This window comes from Chiloscyllium plagiosum, unplaced genomic scaffold, assembly GCF_037043375.1.
Source record: "Chiloscyllium plagiosum isolate Xiang-an unplaced genomic scaffold, Cpla_swu_hap1 HiC_scaffold_16, whole genome shotgun sequence".
Classification (NCBI taxonomy): Eukaryota; Metazoa; Chordata; class Chondrichthyes; order Orectolobiformes; family Hemiscylliidae; genus Chiloscyllium; species Chiloscyllium plagiosum.
Window position 1 is genome coordinate 73,661,066 of NW_028270154.1, and position 20,765 is coordinate 73,681,830.

Consider the following 20,765-nt stretch of genomic DNA (forward strand, 5'->3'; position numbering starts at 1 on the left):
TCTGGGTAGAAGTGACCTGTGTAAGAAGGATTGCACATGAATTGGAAGGGGACTAATATATTGGCTGGGAGATTTTCGAGAGCTGCTTGGGAAGATGGGGGGTAGATTGTAAGGACAGAGGTCAGTCTGAGACTGGTACAGTTGGGAAAAGGAGCAAGCCAAACAGTCAGGGCAGGCAGGGACAAAGCAGAGAATGAGGTAGGACTGAGCCCTAACAAGGGAAAGCAGTTGAATTCAGTGCATGGTTCGGAACATGGGACTGGGATATCATAGTAATTACAGAGACTTGGCTCAAGGATGGACAGGACTGGAAGCTTAATGTTCAAGGGTACCTGTGCATTAAGAAGGATAGAAAAGGGAGAAGAGAGGAGGTGGATTGGCGTTTTTTTAAAAGGGGGAATACATTATGGCTGTACTTAGGGAGGATATTCCTGGAATTGCATCCTGAAAAGTTTTTTGGGTGGAACTGAGAAATAAGAAAGGGATGATCAACCTATTGAAACTGTGTACTATAGACCCCCCAGTAATAATGGTAGGGAATTTTAACGTTCCAAACATAGACTGGGACTGCCATAGTGTTAAGGGTTTCGATGGAGAGGAGTTTAAGTATGTACAAGAAAGTTCTCTGATTCGGTATGTGGATGTACCTAATAGAAAAGGTACAATATTTGATCTACTCTTGGGAAATGAGGTGGGGCAGGTGACTGAGGTGTCAGTGGGGGAGCACTTTGGGGCCAGTGACCATAATTCTATTAGTTCTAAAACAGTGATGGAAAAGGATAGTCAGGATCTAAAAGTTGAAGTTCTAAATTGGAGGAAGGCCAGTTTTGCTGGTATTAAGCAAGATCTTTCAAAGGTTGATTGGGTGTGAATGTTCACAGTTAAAGGAATGGCTGGAAAATGGGAAGCCTTCAAAAATGAGACAAGAATTCAGAGACAGTATATTCCTGATAAGGTGAAAAACAAGGCTGATTTATGTAGAACATGCTGGATGACTAGAGAAATTGAAATTTTGGTCAAGTGAAAGAAGGAAGCATGTGTTCGGTATAGACAGCAGAGATTGAGTGAATCCTTAGAAGAGTATAAAGGCAGTAGGAGTATATACATAAATGGGAAATCAGGAGGGCAAAAAGGGGATATGAGATAGCTTTGGCAAGTAGGGTAGGAGAATCCAAAGGGATTTTATTAATACATTAAGGACAAAGGGGAAACTAGGGAGAGAGTAGGGCTTCTCAAAGATCAGCAAGGCAGCCTACGTGTGGAACCACAGGAGATGGGCGAGATACGAAACAAGTATTTTAGATCAGTGTTTACTGTGGAGAAGGATATAGAGGATATAGAATATGGGGAAATAGTTGGTGACATCTTGAAAAGTGTCCATATCACAGAGGCGGAGGTGCTGGCTGCCTTAAAAGGCATAATGGTGGATAAATCCCAGGTCCTGATCAGGTAGAACTCTGTGGGAAGCTAGGGAAAGCAGATGAGGTCATTAACTCACAGTTTTGCTAATGGAGATGTAGTGTTAGTGTTACTTTCAGTGATAGGTAAACCTTTAAAAGCAAGGTTTGGTGTACCATATCAAATCGAAAGGAGAATGAGTGAGGTAAACTATTTGATAAGGACTCTAAATAGAAAGCAGTCTCACACGGTGTGTCATTTAAATATATTCAAGCATTATTTTGATAGGGAAGGAAAGGACAAGGAGAAAATGTCACTGGTTACAACACAAAATGAAGAACCAAGTTCAGATGATTTTGAATTGGACGTTCCTCAAACTAGATTGAACAATGAGCAACTTCTCAAAAATTGGGATAAATTATTCAGTCACCTTCTGGACGAAAATCAACATGACCTGAAAGAGTTACTACTATTGCATGGGGAGCAAAGTAGGAATAAACTGCAAAGTCCTAATGATGAAAGGGTTTTACCCGAAACGTTGATTTTCCTGCTCCTCGGATGCTGCCTGACCTGCTGTGCTTTTCCAGCACCATTCTAATCTTGACTCTGATCTCCAGCATCTGCAGTCCTCACTTTCGCCTATTGGACTTCAGTAAGGCGTTTGATAAGGTTCCACACAGTAGGCTATTGCACAAAATAAGGAGTTTCAGGATTGAAGATGATTTAGCGGTTTAGATCAGAAGTTGGCGAGCTGAAAGAAGACAGAGGGTGGCGATTGATGGAAAGTGTTCATCATGGAGCTCAGTTACCAGTGGTGTGCTGCAAGGATCTGTTTTGGGGCAACTGCTGTTTGTCATTTTTATAAATGATCTGGAAGTGGGTGTAGAAGGATGAGTTAGTAAATTTGCAGATGTCACTAAGGTAGGCAGAGTTATTGATAGTGCCGAAGGATGTTGTGAGTTACAGAGGGACTTAGATAAGATGCACAGCTGGACTGAGAAGTGGCGAATAGAGTTTAATGCGGAAAAGTGTGAGGTTATTCACTTCGGAAGAAGTAACAGTAATGCCGAATACTGGGCTAATGGTAAAATTCTTGGCAGTGTAGATGAACACAGAGATCTTGGTGTCCTGGTGCATAAATCTCTGAAAGTTGCCACCAAGGTTAATAGGATTGTTAAGAAGGCATATGATGTGTTGCCGTTTATTGTTAGGGGTATTGAGTTTCGGAGCCACGAGATCATGCTTCAGCTGTACAAGACACTGGTAAGGCTGCACCTGGAGTATTGTGTGCAGTTCTGGTCACCACATTATAGGAAGGATGTGGAAGCTTTGGAAAGGGTTCAGAGGAGATTTACTAGGATGTTGCCTGGTATGAAAAGAAGGTCATACAAGGAAAGGCTATAGGAACTGAGGCTGTTTTCGTTGGAGAGAAGGCAGCTGAGAGGTGGCTTAATTGAGATGTATAAGATAATTAGAGGGTTGATAGGGTGGACAGTGAGAGCTTTTTTCCTCGGATAGTGAAGGCTAACACGAGGGGACATGGCTTTAAATTGAGTGGTGATAGATTTAGGACAGATATCAGGGGTAGTTTCTTTACACAGAGTAGCAAGGGTGTGGAACGGCCTGCCTGCAACTGTGGTAGATCGGCCAACATTAAGGACATTTAAATGAGCATTGGACATACATATGGATAATAATGGAATGGTGTCGGTTAGATTGGCATCAGATTAATTTCGCAGGTTGGCGCAACATTGAGGGCTGAAGGGCCTGTACTGCGCTGTAACGTTGTATGTTTTATGTTCTATTTGCAGCATTTATTGGAACCATTCGATTAACTCGGGAGGCTTGATGATAAACCTGGCTTAGTGTGAATTCGCCAAAGCCCAGGTCACATTCCTGGGCCATGTCATTGGACTTGGCACATGGCCCGTTGGATGTGAAAACAAAGATTATTGGAGAGTTTTCCATACCATTGACAAAGAGAGCAGTGCTATGATTCCTGGGATTGAGTGAGTTTTATCAGAAATTCATGGAAAATTTTAGCAGTGTGGCTGACTTATTGAAGAAGTGCAGAACATGTCAGTGGATGGTGGAATGTCAGAAAATGTTCAACAGACTGAAATCTGTGTTATTCACTGCCCCAGTGTTAGCCACACCTAATTAGGGTTAGCCATTCAAGATGGTTATCGCTGCGAGTGATATGGGTGTCGGTATTGTACTCTCATAAGAAGATGACAAAGAGATAGAAAGACCTATGGGATACTTCTCCAGGAAATAGAATATTCATTAACAGAAATATTCGACGAATGAGGAGAGGTTGAGCTTGGTGTTGGTGTGACAATATTTCAACATTTATATTCCAAGTCTAAGACAATTGTATATACTGATTATAACCCACTAAAGTCTTTGGAGAAATTTAAGGACAAAAAAATCCAGATGGTTTAGATGGAGCTTCTTACTGCAGCCATTCGATGTGAAAATTACACAGGTGGCAGGAGGAGAAAATGTAATTGCTGACACGTTGTCGACATTTGGATGAAGAAAGATGGTGGCATTTATTGGCAGGATTGAAATGGAATGCAGTAGTAAATAAAATGTATGTAGAGTTAATATAATAAATGTGTTGTGCACTAACCGGGTAAGACATGTTTAAAATGAAGCCATCTTTGTATATTGATGGTTATTCTTTTTTAAGGTGGGAGGCGTGTTTATGTTGTCACTTTAAGAAGGTTATTTTGTCCTTGTTTCTTTGAAGAGAGGTCGTAATGGCAGAGGTACTAAAGCGTCTCGTTTACCAATGGAAGGGGAGTGGCCAGTTCTCCTAGTTCAGGTTTTTTTGTAGTTTGTCTTAGCTGTAGTAGTCACAAGATGTGAGTGTCCAGGAGACTTAGAAGCTTCAGTAAAAGATTCCTGTGACATTTTTCTGAGATCTCTCCCTGGATGCTGCTCCCTCCTGCTTATAAAAATCTGTGTTTGAATTTACCTTTTTGCCAAGAGGTGTGTTTATGGGATGTTACTGTTTTGGAACAGTTAATTAGAAATAGTTGCTGTGTCAGCTAAGTTACGTTTTCCAGTAGTTAAGTTAATCTAAATTCCGTTTTCTTTTGTTTGTGTTTCAGCTGTAGTGTTTAAATAAATTCTGTTTTGCTTAAAGCTGAATGGTTTGACCAGTTGCATCACACCTGGAATACTTACTTCACATCTACTTTTAAAATAAGAAAAGTTAGGGTCTCGTCTACCTTCTTAAAATATTTTGAGGAGATTTGTCCTGGTCCATAACTGGGGTCACAGTCTAAGAATAAAGGGTAAGCCATTTATAACTGCGATATGAGAGATTTGTGCACCTGTGGAATTTTCTACGACACAAAGCTGTTGGGCCCAGTTCATTAGATATATTCAAAGGGAACTGGACGTGGCCCTTGTGATTAATGGGATTGAGGGGTGTTGAGTGAAAGCGGGAATGGTATTATGAAATTACATGATCAGTCATGATCATATTGAATAGTGGTGCAGGCTCGAAAGGCCAAATGGCCTGTGCTTTTTTTGTTTCTGTGTTTCCTCTCATTACACTACCTGGTGCTTTCTCTCTACCATACTAAGCTAATTGTATAAAATCTAACCTAAAAACAAAACTACTTTTATGGCATGAAGATCCTAGATGGCTCATGTAAGATGGTGCAAGTGGCGTTTGAATATGGATTTAATTTAGCTGCATATTATAACGTGGCTGAGCTAGGAGGATTGTGGGCTAGAGGAAATAACAGAGATGGGAGAAGCAAAATTATAAACAGATATGAAAACAAGGATCAGAAATCTAAAATTAAGATACTGCTTGGTTGAGAGTTGTTCAGCAAGCAAAAAGGGTGATTGTCGAAAGGGACTTGGAATAGTAAGTCCAGATGTAACATAACCTTGAACAAATATTTCAGATGTGGTGAATTTCAAGTATGATTGGAAGCTGACTTATTTTTAATCATTCATGAGATGTGGGTATTGCTATCTGGACCATTGTATTGCCTGTAGGAGTGTTTTCCTCCGAGTGGGATTGAAGACTGAGGAAGCAGGCAGGATCCTGGCAAGCAGAAGATTTTTATTCAAGCAGAAACCAGTTAAAGCAGGGAGAGAGCCAAAGGATCTTCCCTGAATCTGGCCTTGATGTGAGAAATCAATTTTCCCCTTAATCTTTGACTCAGATTAAAAGATACATCAATGACATGCTCCGATTTTACAATGAAAAGCCATATTTTTTGCACACTTTTTGTTTATAATGACATTCAACATGATTACTATGTTAGTCTCTCTTACTTCGTAAACCTAACCCTGTGAGACAGCTAATCAATGTTCGGCATTCCTATGGACTGTCCCAGGGTCCCATGATCTCACGTTGTTTAGCAGACATTATAATCGCTATGCCTTGGGATCTTTCTATGCATCCTATTCATTCTCTTTCCAAAGTTCTCCTTCGGGTCTGTCTCAGGCCCGCTTATCTCTAAGGGCAGCTTGAATTCTGTTATTGGTTGTATTCCATTTTATCAAATTCAATTCTCTTCTTAGATTTTCCACTGTCCTAATTATATTTGAAGAAAAAACAAAAACAAAGTTAGCTTTGACGTACTTGGTATAGATTTGTAATATTAATTTCTGTTACAAAGTTAGTTATAAAGTGTAAAGTCATATAGTTACCCCGACTATTAGCGCTTTGTGATTAATAAGCTGTGAGCAATCTATTTTGTTTTGGGCATAAGAGAAGCTGTTTCCAAAAGCTAACTAATCTTCACTTCTAGGTTTAAATGCTTGTTTTTCCTTTTTGCTTTGGTTATATGCACCTATCTTTTATGCCAAAAACTACCCTTATGATGCTAAGACTCTTTACTGGAACCTATTTCTTAATGTTCTAAGTTATTTCAAGAAACTCAGTACGATAAGATAGTTGCACCCTCAACTGTTTTAGGGTGTTAATGGGCTGTATCTGGCACCTGGCATCTCTCATTTAATGTGGCCGGAGTTACAAATTTATTGGACCTTAGGTGGTCTTATCAGAACTGTTTTAAATGTGAACAGGCTAGGTCCTTTTTATTGTCCTTGGAGTAGCTTGTTCAATGGTATCATTATATTTTCCTGTGTGTGAGCAGGCTGTTTTGGCTTAGTGACTGTCTGCCATTTTGTTTTAAGTCCTGCAGTTGAATTCTACTTTCCACTTATCTGCCATTTTGTGTTAACAGATATTGGCCACTCTATTCTGGCCAGGTACAGGGTACCCCGACAGATACCCCCCTTTGGCCCGAGACCAAATTATGGCCGTAAAGACATAACTAATAACCAGGCTAAATCAGTGGCTATAAATCCAAACCAAAGTTCAAGAATCTAAATCAAAGTCCGAGAGTAGTCTTCCTTCAGTGTTGCATGATCCTTTCTTCGTCGTTTGATGAACTGGTCATTACGTTTCGTTGTTCCACTAGTAGTCCATTGTCTTGATGGTGAATAGTAGGACCACCTTCTGGGTCTATGGCTCCTCCGCAGTCGTCATCTTCATTATTGTAGTGGTGGTGCATTTCAGGAGACAAAAAAATGTGATATCACAGGCACAATATACCGATTAAAAACTACTAATCTCTGGACAATAGACATCCCAGGGGTCCTAAACGTTGATAAATGCCCTATGTCTGCACACAACACAATGCCATTGTAAGGGGTAAACCAGGTGATCATCTCGGGGTACCAGTATTGTTGGAATGTTTTTTCTCCTGTGAAATTCCCGAAGGTGCCATTGATGACAAGGGGAGGGTGACATTGTATGTTACAGTTACTAATACTGGTAGGTTTCCCTACTCCTGAAGTGTTAGGCAGTGTGGCTGGTCTTATAGTTGGTTCTACCCTATTCTCTCTCTCTCTGTCAGTATTTGCCTCGTACCTCCCACCATTCTCTATTTCTGTGTCTTGAACTGGTCTGCTCAATACCTACTCAGCTAATTCTGAAGCGTCAGAAGTTTTTAATGTTAAGGACCTGGTTTAAATTGGAAATGTGTTGCTGGAAAAGCGCAGCAGGTCAGGCAGCATTCAGGGAACAGGAGAATCGACGTTTCGGGCATAAGCCCTTCTTCAGGAATCCTGAAGAAGGGCTTATGCCCGAAACGTCGATTCTCCTGTTCCCTGGATGCTGCCTGACCTGCTGCGCTTTTCCAGCAACACATTTCCAGCTCTGATCTCCAGCATCTGCAGACCTCACTTTCTCCACCTGGTTTAAATTGGTTGGCTAAATTCAAAATCTGTTGTCTTGATAAAAACTACTGCTTGGCTTGCGAACTGCACTGTCTTTCGACACAGATGTTTCAGTTAGTGTGCTCTCTGTGCACCTGCAAACTTTAAAGCTGCTGTTCGCAGACATCCATTTTTAAATCTAAGCATAGAAAAGTAAAACACCGTCTTTTAAAGGAACTATGAAATGCTATTCTCAATTTGAAATTTTATGCACCCCACCAAATTCAAACTTTCTGCCTGTCAATCTACAATTACTCTACTCAACTTTGCGACACCTGCCCCCAGATCAATCACTTGCTTATCAGCTTCGGGGGGAAAATCAACATTAAGAGGAGCCCATAGTGGATTAGCATTGTCCTACTCACTAATTTCAGCAACATTCTTAATTATTCTTAATTCACCACGCAATCATGTCACATAAATTTACATGCAACCTTAATCTATTCTGGTAAGCATCCTGTGTTCGCAGATCCTGATCCTGCTTGTTTTTGGTGATCATGAATGAGGGCCACATTTAAATCCTGCGAGAGAGAGAGAGTGTACAGCAGGGGTGTTATATTATTAACCCCTACATATCTTTAGCTGAGTAGGATGTATTCATTTGCCAATTCCATTTTCATTAATAAGTGTGCTCCTGTTACCAGTTAATATTACCTAATTTGGGATTGTTTTCACCAGGACCTTTGATCCTGTGGGTGGCATTTCTGTTTGTCCTGAGTGTCCCTTCGACTCCCAGTCCTTGATAAGCTATTGGTCTCGTGTTTGTCCGTGAAGTATGACTCATTTTAATTTTAATTCCCTGTTCTGGTTCTGTCAGTGCACATGCAGTGCACCTCTGTCAAAATGTAGCTATGTCTCTTCCCATTCCTTTCCACCACCAGCAATTAGATATTAGCTATATCATTTTATCTCTGCCGATGTGCGCTCACCCATGGTTAGCACAGCACAAGGTCTGTTCGCACAATAGACAATAGGTGCAGGAGTAGGCCATTCTGCCCTTCGAGCCTGCAGCACCATTCAATATGATCATGGCTGATCATCCTTAATCAGTATCCTGTTCCTACCTTATCTCCATAACCCTTGATTCCACAATCCTTGAGAGCTCTATCCAACTTTTAAATGAATCCAGAGACTGGGCCTCCACTGCCCTCTGGGGCAGAGCATTCCACACAGCCACCACTCTCTGGGTGAAGAAGTTTCTCCTCATCTCTGTCCTAAATGGTCTACCCCGTATTTTTAAGCTGTGTCCTCTGGTTCGGCACTCACTCATCAGCGGAAACATGTTTCCTGCCTCCACAGTGTCCAATTCTTTAATAATCTTATATGTCTCAATCAGATCCCCTTTCAGTCTTCTAAACTCAAGGGTATACAAGCCCAGTCGCTCCAGTCTTTCAGTGTAAGGTAATCCCGCCATTCCAGGAATTGACCTCGTGAACCTACGCTGCACTCCCTCAATAGCTAGAATGTCTTTCCTCAAATTTGGAGACCAGAACTGCACCCAGTACTCCAGGTGTGGTCTCACCAGGGCCCTGTACAGTTGCAGAAGAACCTCTTTGCTTCTATACTCAACCCCCCTTGTTGGAAGCTACCATTTCACCTTCCTTTCTCCAAATATCATCTGCCCCTAATGCTGCTCTTCATCTTGCCCATGCCATCATGTAATCATGGACTATCCACTGTCTGTGTAGATGTTAACACTTTGCCCTTTTCCTAGTCTCTGCAGCAGTGAGTGCTTTTAGTTCATGTACCTGGGCAGAGTAACATCCTTGTATCCTTTTCTCCTGCCAAAATCTCCCCTTCCAAATTAACTATGGCCCACCCTGGCTGGGCCTCCATTATAGTACTTCAGCGCTCCAACTACAAACATGCATTGCGCATCTGGTCCCAGTAATGGCTGTTCATTAACTTGACCTGTCTCTCTTCTGCTCCATGAGCTGGGTACGATCGTGTCTCTCTCCTTCCTGATTCACATAGTTTGCTGGGTTCACTGATTGTCTGTAATACCTCTCAGTTTGCCAGCTTCTAATAAGTCGACTCTACTGTATGGAGATTGTAATATCACCTTACCTAGTTGTGTCAAGGTGATGGATGTTGTTCGTGCACAGGGACCACATTAGATGGCTCGGGCATAGGGGTCTTGTTCTATGATGACTGATTCCATTTTAGCTGAGTAGCATCCCACAGGCAGGAGCTTGTCTCTGTGTCTCTGTCGCTCAACTGCAGATTGATTGCAGGCAAAAGAGGTGAAAAGGCTTTTTCAGGTCAGGCAGTTCTTAATGCTGGTGTGGAGGCCAGTGATTGTTTGATCTTAATAAAGGCCACCTCCTGCTCAGGTCACCAGTCAGTCTTCTATGACCTCGCATTACCCCTTTGATAAGGCCCCGCAGAAGTCTGATTCGTTCAGTGTAATTTTTTTTTTACAAAGTTCCTGCAATAATTGAATCATCCGAAGACTTGTCTTCTTCCTTTAACAGTAAAGTTTTTTTCTTTCTGGTGGAATATGAGCACAGCCTTGTATTATTATCTGTAGACATTGACAAATGGCTGGAGATTGCTCTGCATCTGTTTAAGTCCTTGTCTTTGCCTACTTTTGTCAGAACATATTCACCCAGATTGTGGCCTATGGTAAACTAGCTTCAGGCAAGGCACCCTGCTCGCAGCGCCAATCTGTAGGAGCGTATTTTCCCCAATCAGGATTGAAGACTCAGGCAGCAGGCAGGATTCTGGCAAGTGGAAGATTTTTTTCAAGCAGAAACTGGTTAATGCAGGGGAGGGCAAAAGGATCTTCCCTGAGTCTGGCCTCGACATGAAAAATCAATTTTTCCTTTAACCCTTGGCTCAGATTGGCAAATAGTTCAATGGCACTCTTTGATTTTAAAAGAGAAAGCCATACTTGTTTGTACACTTTCTGTTAATAATCACATGCAACATGATTATTATGTTCCTCCCTCTTACTTCATATACCCAATCCTATGAGGCACCTAATCGATGATTGGCATTCCTATGGACAGCCCCCAGGTTCCCATGATCTCATGATGTACAGCAGATACGGTAATCTGTAGGCCTTGCGACCTTTCCACGCATCCTGTTCATTCACATTCCAAAGTCCTTCTTCGGGTCTGACTCAGGCTGGCTTATCTCTAAAAACAGCTTGAATTCTGTTATTCATCATATTCCATTTTATCAATTTCAATTATTCTTCTTACATTTCCCATTGTCCAAATTATATGTGAAGTAAACACAAAAAGACAGTTAGTTTTGACTTAGTTGCCTTAGATTTGTAATATTATTTTTTGTTATAAAGTCAGTCATAAAGTGTAAAGTCATACAGTTACCCCTACTATCAGCACTTTGTGATTGATGGGCTGTGAGTGATCTCTTGTTCTGGGTGTAAGAGAAATTGTTTCCTAAAGCTAACTCATTTTCTCTTCCAGGTTTAAAGGATTTTTTTTCCTTTATGCTTTGGTTATATGCATTTATTTTGGATGGTGAAAACTACCCTTAAGATGCTAAGACTCTTTACTAGAACCTATCTCTTAATATTCAAAGTGATTTTAAGAAACAAAGTACTGTAAGATAGTTGCCCCCTCAGGTGTTTTAGGGCTGTATGTGGCACCTAGTGTCTGTTCATTCTGGTACAAATACCCTTTCATTTAACGTGGCTGGAGTTACTTATTTATCAGATCTTAGGTGGTCTTATCAGAACTGTTTCGAATGGAAACAGACTGTGTCCTTTTTACTGTCCTTGAAGTGGCTTGTTCAATGGTATCATTATGTTTTCCTGTGTGTGAGCTGGCTGTTTTGGCTTAGTGACTGTCTGCCATTTTGTTTTAAATTCTGCTGTTTTATTTTACTTTCCACTTCTCTGCCATTTTGTGTTAACAGACATCTATTCTGGTCAGGTACAGGCCACCCCTACATTGCATATCCTTAATTGTCGTTCACTTGTGTGGCTTCCTAGCCTACTTACGAGGGCAGATAAGTGTCATAACATTCCTGTGGATCCAGAATCATATGTAGGCCAAATCAAGTACGGATGGCAGATTTTCTTCACTAACAGACGTTAGTGAATCAGATGGTCTTTTATACCAGTCAACAATGATTACATGGTCATTGTTAGACCAGCTTTCAATACCAGCTAATTCTTGGAGTCAAATATGACAGTAAATTTACTGCAGTACTTTCATTTGAGCCATTGATTGTGGATCACTTAACTCTCTCTATTACCTACTGCTTCCATTATAAAGCATGCATACAGACTTGTATTGAAGCTTCACAAAGGTGGCTCCTCATCTTAAGATATGCCTATTGCTACTCCTGCGATGCCCTTCTGCATTCTTTATTGAACCAAGGTTGAAACACAATCCTCACCTATAAGGTACAGGAACAATAAGGCTAGAGGAGCATGATGCCAGGTCCCTCATTGCCTAGGGGCATTCTGGTGATTTAAGCAAAGTGGTAGAGTGTTTATTTCTTGATAGACCATGTAAATGTGGGTGAACAGATTAACCTGACTTTATGCTTAGGCAGTGACTTAACCGGAGGCCCTGAGTGAAGGAGGCAACAAAACTAGGTGGCTGAGAGAGGATTTTCTTCACAGGGACTCTTTTGGGCTGGCCGGCTTTCAGCTATTTTACATGTACAGCAAACTACCTCTTCAGCAGCCCTTATTGCTTTGATTTGATTTGATTTGATTTATTATTGTTCATGTACTGAGATACAGTGACAAGTATTGTTTTGCATGAGAATCAGACAAGACATACCTTCCATAAGTACATTGGGACAGAATGCAGAATATAATGTTACAGCGACAGAGAAGTTGCAGAGGAAAATCAACTGTCATATTTGAGAGATCCAGTCATAAGTATGATAACAGCAGAAAAGAAGCTGTTCTTAAATCTGTTGGTACGTGTTTTCAAACTTCAGTATTTTCTGCCTGATGGAAGAGGGTGGAAGAGAGTATAATCGGCGTGGGAGGGATCTTTGATTATGTTGGCTGCTTTCCGGAGGCAGCCGAATGCATGCACGAAGGCAATGGAAGGAAAGCTGGTTTTCTTGATGCACTGGGCTGCATTTACAATTTTCTAATTTCTTGAGGTTTTGGGCATGATAGTTGCCATACGAAGCTGTGATGCATCCGAAAAGGATGCTTTCTGTGGTGCATTTATAAGAATTGGTAATATTCATTGTGGAAATGCCAAATTTCCATCACTTTCTAAGGAAGTAGTGCTTTCTTCACTGTAGCATCGATGCGGATGGACCAGGATAGATCGTTGATGATATTTACTCCTGGGGATTTGAAGCTCTGGACCACCTCCACCTCAACACCATTGATACAGACAGGAGTGTGCCCTCCACTCTGCTTCCTGAAGTTGATGACTAGCTTCTTTGTTTTGCTGACATTGAGGGAGAGATTATTGTCTTTCCACCATGCCACTAAACTGTCAATCTCCTTCCTGTCTCTTTTTTTTGTTTGAGATCCGACCTACTATGGTGGTATTATCAGCAAATTTGTAAATGAAATTGAAGCTGAATTTGGCCATACAGTCATGAGTGCATAAGGAGCATAATAAGGGGCTGAGTGTGTAGCCTTGCAGGGCATCGGTGTTGAGGATTATTGTGAATGAGATGTTGTTGCCTGTCCTTGCTGATTGTGTCTGCAGGTGAGGAAGTTGAGGATCCAGTTGCAGGTGGGAGCAGAGTTCTAGGTCTCTGAGTTTAGAAATGAGTTTCACTGGAATTATGGCATTGAAGGTGGAGCTCAAGTCAATGAATAGGAGTCTGATGTAGGTATCTTTGTTATCCAGATGTTCCAGATAGTGTCTGCTGTGGACCTATTGTGATGGTTTGCGAATTGTAGCAATCTTGAACAGAATTGGATTTCCCTCTCTAGGATACATTTGACTTAATTCATTGACTTCGAGCTGCTAATACAATAGACTTAGGTAGCTGTGTCTATCTGTGTCCATACATACGTGTACCATGGCTGAGTGCATGAGGAACCAACGCTCTCGATATTTAAAATCAGTTTTCAATCAGCTGAATTTCAGGGGCGAAGTTTATTTCAAGGTTAGTACCGTAAGTAAAAACAACATATGCTGGAGATCACAGCGGGTCAGGCAGTATCCATGGATAGAAAGCAAGCTAACGTTTCAAATATAGATGACTCTTCACCTCTTCATGGATGCTGCCTTACGTGCTGTGATTTCCACTATTTGTTTTCAGTACAGATTGCAGCATTTGTTCTTCTCTTTGGAATTTAACTTTTTGTGTCATTTTAGGAGAGTTCTTCAGCTTTTTTTCTTGTTGTGAGTTTCTCATGAAGCACTTTACTGTTGCAACTGAACAGCTTTTGTAACGTCCAGCTCATGTCGAATGGCATGAATGTAGCTCTGGAGTGATGAGTGCAGGAGAGAATTGTGCCCGACAACCTTAAACAGATCGGGGGTAAAAGAGGTGCCCGAGTGCTGAGGCTGTCTGTTTAAAAGACTTGGCCATAGTTGTTTTGTTAAACTTTCAACCCTCTAGCCCTCACTCCTCAAAAGGCATCATCCACTCAATGTACTCCCATGCCTTATGCATGGCCCAATACCAACAGAATACAACCCTTGTCCCACTTGTTATCTTTATTGGCATCCAGACCAACTTAGTGCCAACTCATGCCAATCAATCCGTGGCCCTTATACCATCCATGCCATCTCACCCAGTATTTATTAGGAGAGATGTTCAGATTAAATAAAGAAAAGCTATCTTGTCTTCCCCCTATTACAAAAACACTCCCATTCAGAACTTTAAAATCTCCTCAAGTGATTAATCCTCTATAAAAGAACTGTTCTCTTGATAACCCCACATTAAAGACCTCCTTGAGCTTAGAATCTCTCCATTAGGATGATTATAGCTTCTAGAAAACAATCAAGCATTCATAAGGGCTTAAAGATAGTCCTTGAGGAAGTATCAATGAGGATCACATCTTAAGTACCACTGACGTGGGCAGACTGTTCTTTATTTTTCTGAGAGAACTGAGGAATTAAATACAAAAGCAGAAAATACTAGAGAAATTCAGGTTTAGCATCATTTTTTAAGGCTGGCATGGTGCCTCAGCGGTTAACACTGTTGCCTCACAATACCAGGGACCTGGATTCGATTCCATCCTTGGGCGACTAACTGTGTGGAGTTTGCAATTTCTCCCCATGTCTGCGTGGGTTTCCTCCGGGTGCTGCAATTTCCTCCCACAGTCCAAAAGATGTGCAGGTTAGCTGAATTGGCAATGCTAAATTATCCTGTAGTGTCCAGAGATGTGCAGACTGGGTGGGTAGCCATGGGAATTGCAGGAACAGGGTAGGAAGGTGGAGGGGTGGATCTGGGTGGGATGCTGAATACTGAATAGCTTGAGCAGAGCAGATGTTGGGAAGATGTTTCCATTGGTAGGAGAGATGAGAACCCAATGGCACAGCCTTAGAATAAAGGGAAGCTGTTTTAGAATGGAGATGAGGAAAAACTTCTTCAGCTAGAGATTGGTGAATCTATGGAATTCATTGCCACAGAAGGCTCTGAAGGCCAGGTCATTGAGTATATTTAAGACTGAGATTGATAGGTTCTTGATTATCAAGAGGTCAAGGATTATGGGTATAAAGTGGGAGAATGGAGTTGAGAAACTTATCAGCCATGATTGAATGGTGGAGCAGACTCAATGGGCTGAATGGCCTAATTTCTGCTCCTATGTCATATGGTCTTAAGCTCTTCAGAGAGTTCGTGTGGACTCAATGGGCCAAATAGCCTGCTTCCAAACTGTAGGGATTCTATGATTCTGTGGAAATAAAGCAGAGTTAGAGAGTTGAGAGTTCTGAAGGCTCGCTGGACTGGAAGCATTAACTCTGCATTCTCTCCACAGATGCTGCCAGACTTGCTGAATTTCTCCAGCAATTTCAGTTTTTTGTTTCAGATCTTCTGTCTCTGCAGTTCATTGTTTTATTTTGAGAACTTAAATAATTTGACACTTTCAAGGTTCTTTAGATCTTCTCTGCCCTTTATGAACATTTATGTCTATTCTAACAAAATGCAACATCTGTGCTCTAGGTTAAGATTAGATTAGATTACCTACAGTGCGGAAACAGGCCCTTCAGTCCAACAAGTCCATACCGACCCTCCAAAGAGTAACCCATCCAGACCCATTCTCCTACTCCCTACTAATGCACCTATCACTATGGGCAATTTAGCATGGCCGATTCACCTGACCTGCACATCTTTGTGATTGTGGGAGGAAACAGGAGCACCCGGAGGAAACCCACACAGACACGGGGAGAATGTGCAAACTCCACACAGGCAATCGCCCAAGGCTGGAATCGAACCCGGGTCCCTGGCACTGTGAGACAGAAGTGCTAACCACTGAGCCACCGTGCTGCCCCTAAGGTCCTTAGTACAGCAAAATGAGTTTTTCCTACCTTGACAAATGGAATCTGTTGGAAATGGGGACACAGATGCCACATCTGGATCCTACCTACCAGTTTTAAAAATTAATTTAGACTGCACAGCTCTACAAAACTCCAGCCCCATATCTCTAGTTTTTTAACTTGTGTAGTGTAAACTTCTCTATCTGTCACAGATTTTGTTTTACATTTTTTGTTCTCTATCTGTGAATACATTAATGGGAGGGCATGTGGTATGCAAATAGCAAGAATATAACACACCCGCCTCACTGATCCTAAATCTGTTACTTCATCCAGTTCTAATTAAAAGTTGCAGATCTGAATCGTTAATTCGACTTGTCTCCGCACACATAATTCCAGACTTGCTGAGTATTTGTCACATTTTAAAAACAAAATAATTGAGTGGGAAGAGGTTGTTTTCAAGTTCTGATAGACATTTCAACAGTGTTAACCACTCATTTCAGTTTCGGATGGATCTACACATATTGCCAAAATTTTACCTAGCAATGAATCTGGGGATCTGTCCCAATCTTTGGCTGTAACACTGAATCATTAGACCAGATTCGATTATAGATCTGTAATTCACAGATGTCATGCAGAACCACATTGAAATGCAAAAATTAGCACTGACCTCTCGATAAGGGGTTGCCATCATTTATGTTTGAAGATAAATCAGTCTGGAGTATAATACTTATTAAGGTACCAAAATAAGAATTAAATGCAGTGAAAATAACTTACTCACTGAATTTTATAACTAACCAGAACCTGAAGGTGTCTGTTAGTACTGATTAAGCTGCAGATTGAATGTTTGGAATTAAAATTCCCTTTCTTAAAAGGCAGTGGATGCATAATCTTTAAATAGCCATTTGGATGCAGAACTGGCTCAAAGGTAGAAGACAGAGGGTGGTGGTGGAGGGTTGTTTTTCGGACTGGAGGCTTGTGACCAGTGGAGTGCCATAAGGATCGGTGCTGGGTCCTCTACTTTTTTGTCATTTACATAAATGATTTGGATGCGAGCATAAGAGGTAGAGTTAGTAAGTTTGCAGATGACACCAAAATTGGAGGTGTAGTGGACAGCGAAGAGGGTTACCTCAGATTACAACAGGATCTGGACCAGATGGGCCAATGGGCTGATAAGTGGCAGATGGAGTTTAATTCAGATAAATGTGAGGTGCTGCATTTTGGGAAAGCAAATCTTAGCAGGACTTATACATGGTAAGGTCCTGGGGAGCGTTGCTGAACAGAGAGACCTTGGAGTGCAGGTTCATAGCTCCTTGAAAGTGGAGTCACAGGTAAATAGAATAGTGAAGAAGGGGTTTGGTATGCTTTCCTTTATTGGTCAGAGTATTGAGTGCAGGGGTTGGGAGGTCATGTTGCGGCTGTACAGGACATTGGTTAGGCCACTGTTTGAATATTGCCTGCACTTCATATATGGAATGAGCTGCCAGAGGAAATGATAGAGGCTGGTACAACTGCAACATTTAAGAGACATTTGGATGGATATATGAATAGCAAGGGTTTGGAGGGATGTGGGACTAGATTGGGTTGGGATATCTGGTCGGCATGGATAGCTTGGACCGAAGGGTGTGTTTCCATGCTGTACATCTCTATAACTCTATATTTAAGACAGAGGTAGATGAGTCTTGATTCCCGAGGAGATGAATGATTGTTGGGGGTATGCAGGAATGTTGAGTTGAGGTTTAAATTCAGATCAGCAATGATCTTATTGAATGATGGAGCAAGCTCAAAGGACTGTGTGACCTATTCTTGTTCTTAATTTGTATATTTGCATGTTGATATGTTTGCTGTTTTGATTTATGCTCTGTATTCCTATTTCACTAGAGCCATTATTGGAATGTCTGGCAGAAAAAGCCCAGCTGTTTGTGTTAATAGATAACTTTTAATTATTTTTTATCATAGACTTCATATGCTCAACTGTTGGCAGCAACATGCCTTACAAAGCTTGTGACTCGGGTGAATCCATTGCCACTGCAACAAAGAATTGACGTCAGTGAGTAGATTGTTCTTGTGACTCCACTTCATATCACCGGAGGAATTGATTACAGATGTTTTATTTCATTGTTTTCTTTTTGCTGAATGTCATTTATCCACTGGCACTGGTATCCAATATGAAGGCTATGATTAATGGCCTTAACTGACGAGAACCATTTGGTAGTTGTGTTGCTACAGTTATCTGTGGCAAGTTTAACTAAAGAGCGCTGAAATCAGACCAAATTTCCTTTCTGTTTACTATACTGTTATGACACAGAGGTAAAGCTCTCTGTTAATTAAATCAAACACCCCCAATCACCTCACCTCGTGATCTGTTAAAATATGAATGACCGAGAACTCTCAAATGCCACTATTTAATGAAAATAACATCAGTTTTTTTTTAACTATAAAAGAGAACATTAAACAACTATTCACAATTCTAAGCCCTGCTTTCTCTTAATTGCTTATTATCTGTCTCCAACCCTATAAAAATATACTGTTCCAATATTACAATTATTAAATTAAATCAACTTAATTTCAGAACCACACAGCCGCTGTTGTCTTCGGTGTCTTTCTTCTTCCGGCTGAGGATCTCCCTGGGTTGTCTTTTTTTTTTAACTACAAGTATGTTTCATACAAAAAGGTACCTTTGATGGAGAATGCTTTCTAATTTCTTGGAGAGCAAGTTGTTCAATCTCCATGCTTTTCTATCTCGATGGCAGTTACTCTCTCCAATTTTCAAAATGCACACAATTTTTGTACTCTCAACATCACATCATCTCAATGGTTTGATGTTGGCAAAACAATAAATTCAAACTTGATTGGATCTTAGTATCCTGGGGCATATTTTAAACTGGTTAAAACAGCACCCAAACAGTATCCACTTCACAGCCAGATGTTACATTTTTTCAATTTCCAGTACACTCTGGGACTGCTATCTAGTCATATACTCAGGCGCTTGTAACTTCTCAGTTCAGAACAGCATTCTCTCCCTCTTAAAAGTAAAATACATGCCTTCAACTTCATAACAACTGTAATTTTGGCACAACCACCTGATGAAGGAGCAGCGCTCCGAAAGCTAGTGCTTCCAAATCAACCTGTTGGACTATAACCCTCTTGTTGTGTGATTTTTAATTTTGTATTTTGGCTGTGATTTCTACATTTAAATGTATTGTAAGGTGATGACAGAATCAGGCTTGTGTGTACTAAATTCTTCAAATGTATGCCCTGCTGACATTAGAACAAAAAAAATATATAGCACAGGAACAGGCCCTTCAGCCCTCCAGGTCTGCATCAACACATGTTGCCCTTTCATATTAAAATTGTCTTCACTTATAGGATCTATTCCCATCCTATTCATGTATTCACCCAGTGCTGCTTGAATACTGCTATCGTGGCTGCTTCCACCATGACCTCTAGCAACGCATTCTAGGCACTGACCACCCTTTGTGTGAAAAATGTGCCTGGCACCTTTCTTTTAAACTTCCTTCCTCACACCTTGAACCTATGTCCCCCAGTAATTGACCCCTTCATCCTGGGAAAAATCCTCATATTTTCCACTCTGTCCATTCCATTCAAAATCTTATAAACTTCTCTCAAGTTGTTCCTCAATGATCTGTGTTCCAGTGAAAACAAACCCAGTCTAGCCAACCTTTCTTCAAAGTTAAAATCCCCCATACCAGGCAACATCCTAGTAAACCTTTTCTGTACCCACTCCAAAGCAACCACATCCTCTGGCAGTGTGGTGACCAGAATTATTCGCAATATTCAAAGTGTGACCTAACTAAAGTTCAACAAAACTGCAGCATAACTTATCTATCCTTATACTCAATGCCCCTTCTAATGAAGGCAAGCATGCAATAAGCCTTTTTTACTACTTTTTCGACCTGTGCTGCCACTTCAGTGATCTATGGACCAGAACACCTGGATCCCTCTGCATACCAATACTCCTAAGGGTTCTGTCATTCGCTGTATAATTTCCCCCACACTTAACCTTCCAAAATGCTTTACCTCACATTTGTCCAGATTAAACTTCACCTTTTTTCTGCCCATCTCTCCAACTGATCTATATCCTGCTGACAATCCTCCTCGCTATCCGCAACTTCACCAATCATTGTACTGCCTGCAAACTTATTAGTTAGACCAGCTATATTATCCTCCAAATCATTTATGGAGATCACGAACAGTGGAGATCCTAGCACTGATCACTGTGTAACACCACTAGCCATGGCCTTCCATTATGAAAACTGTCCTTCCACCGCTACTCTCTGTCTTCAATGAGAGTTCTGTATCTATCTTGCCAGCTCACCCTGATGACATGTGACTTCACCTTTTGTACCAGTCTGCCATGAAGGACCTCGTCAAAGGTAGACACCATCAACTGTTTTTTCCTCATCAATCATCTTCGTCACCTCAAAACCTTGATCACGTTAATGAGGCATGACCTCCCCCAGACAAAATCATGCTGTTTATCGCTAGTCAGTCTATTTGCTTCGAACCGCTTATGGATCTTGTCCCTGAGAAACTTTTCCAATAATATCCCTACCACTGATGTGAGTCTCACAGGCCTGTAATTTCCAGGGTTATCCCTTCTACCCTTAAACAATGGGACAACATTAGAAATTCTCCAGTCTTCTGGGACCTCACCTGTAACGAAAGAGGATACAAAGATGTATGTCAATGCAGTAGCAA

The 20,765-nt window shown here is 41.2% G+C and overlaps 1 protein-coding gene across 1 annotated transcript in view; it reads left to right on the forward strand.

Moving 5' to 3' along the window:
- Positions 1-20,765, forward strand: part of LOC122556776 (ran-binding protein 17-like) — a 1,080,295-nt gene that overhangs the window by 86,817 nt on the left and 972,713 nt on the right. The window contains exon 3 of the mRNA XM_043703926.2: positions 18,003-18,093. Coding sequence (XP_043559861.2) covers positions 18,003-18,093 — 91 coding nt within the window. The remainder of the gene's footprint in view (positions 1-18,002; positions 18,094-20,765) is intronic.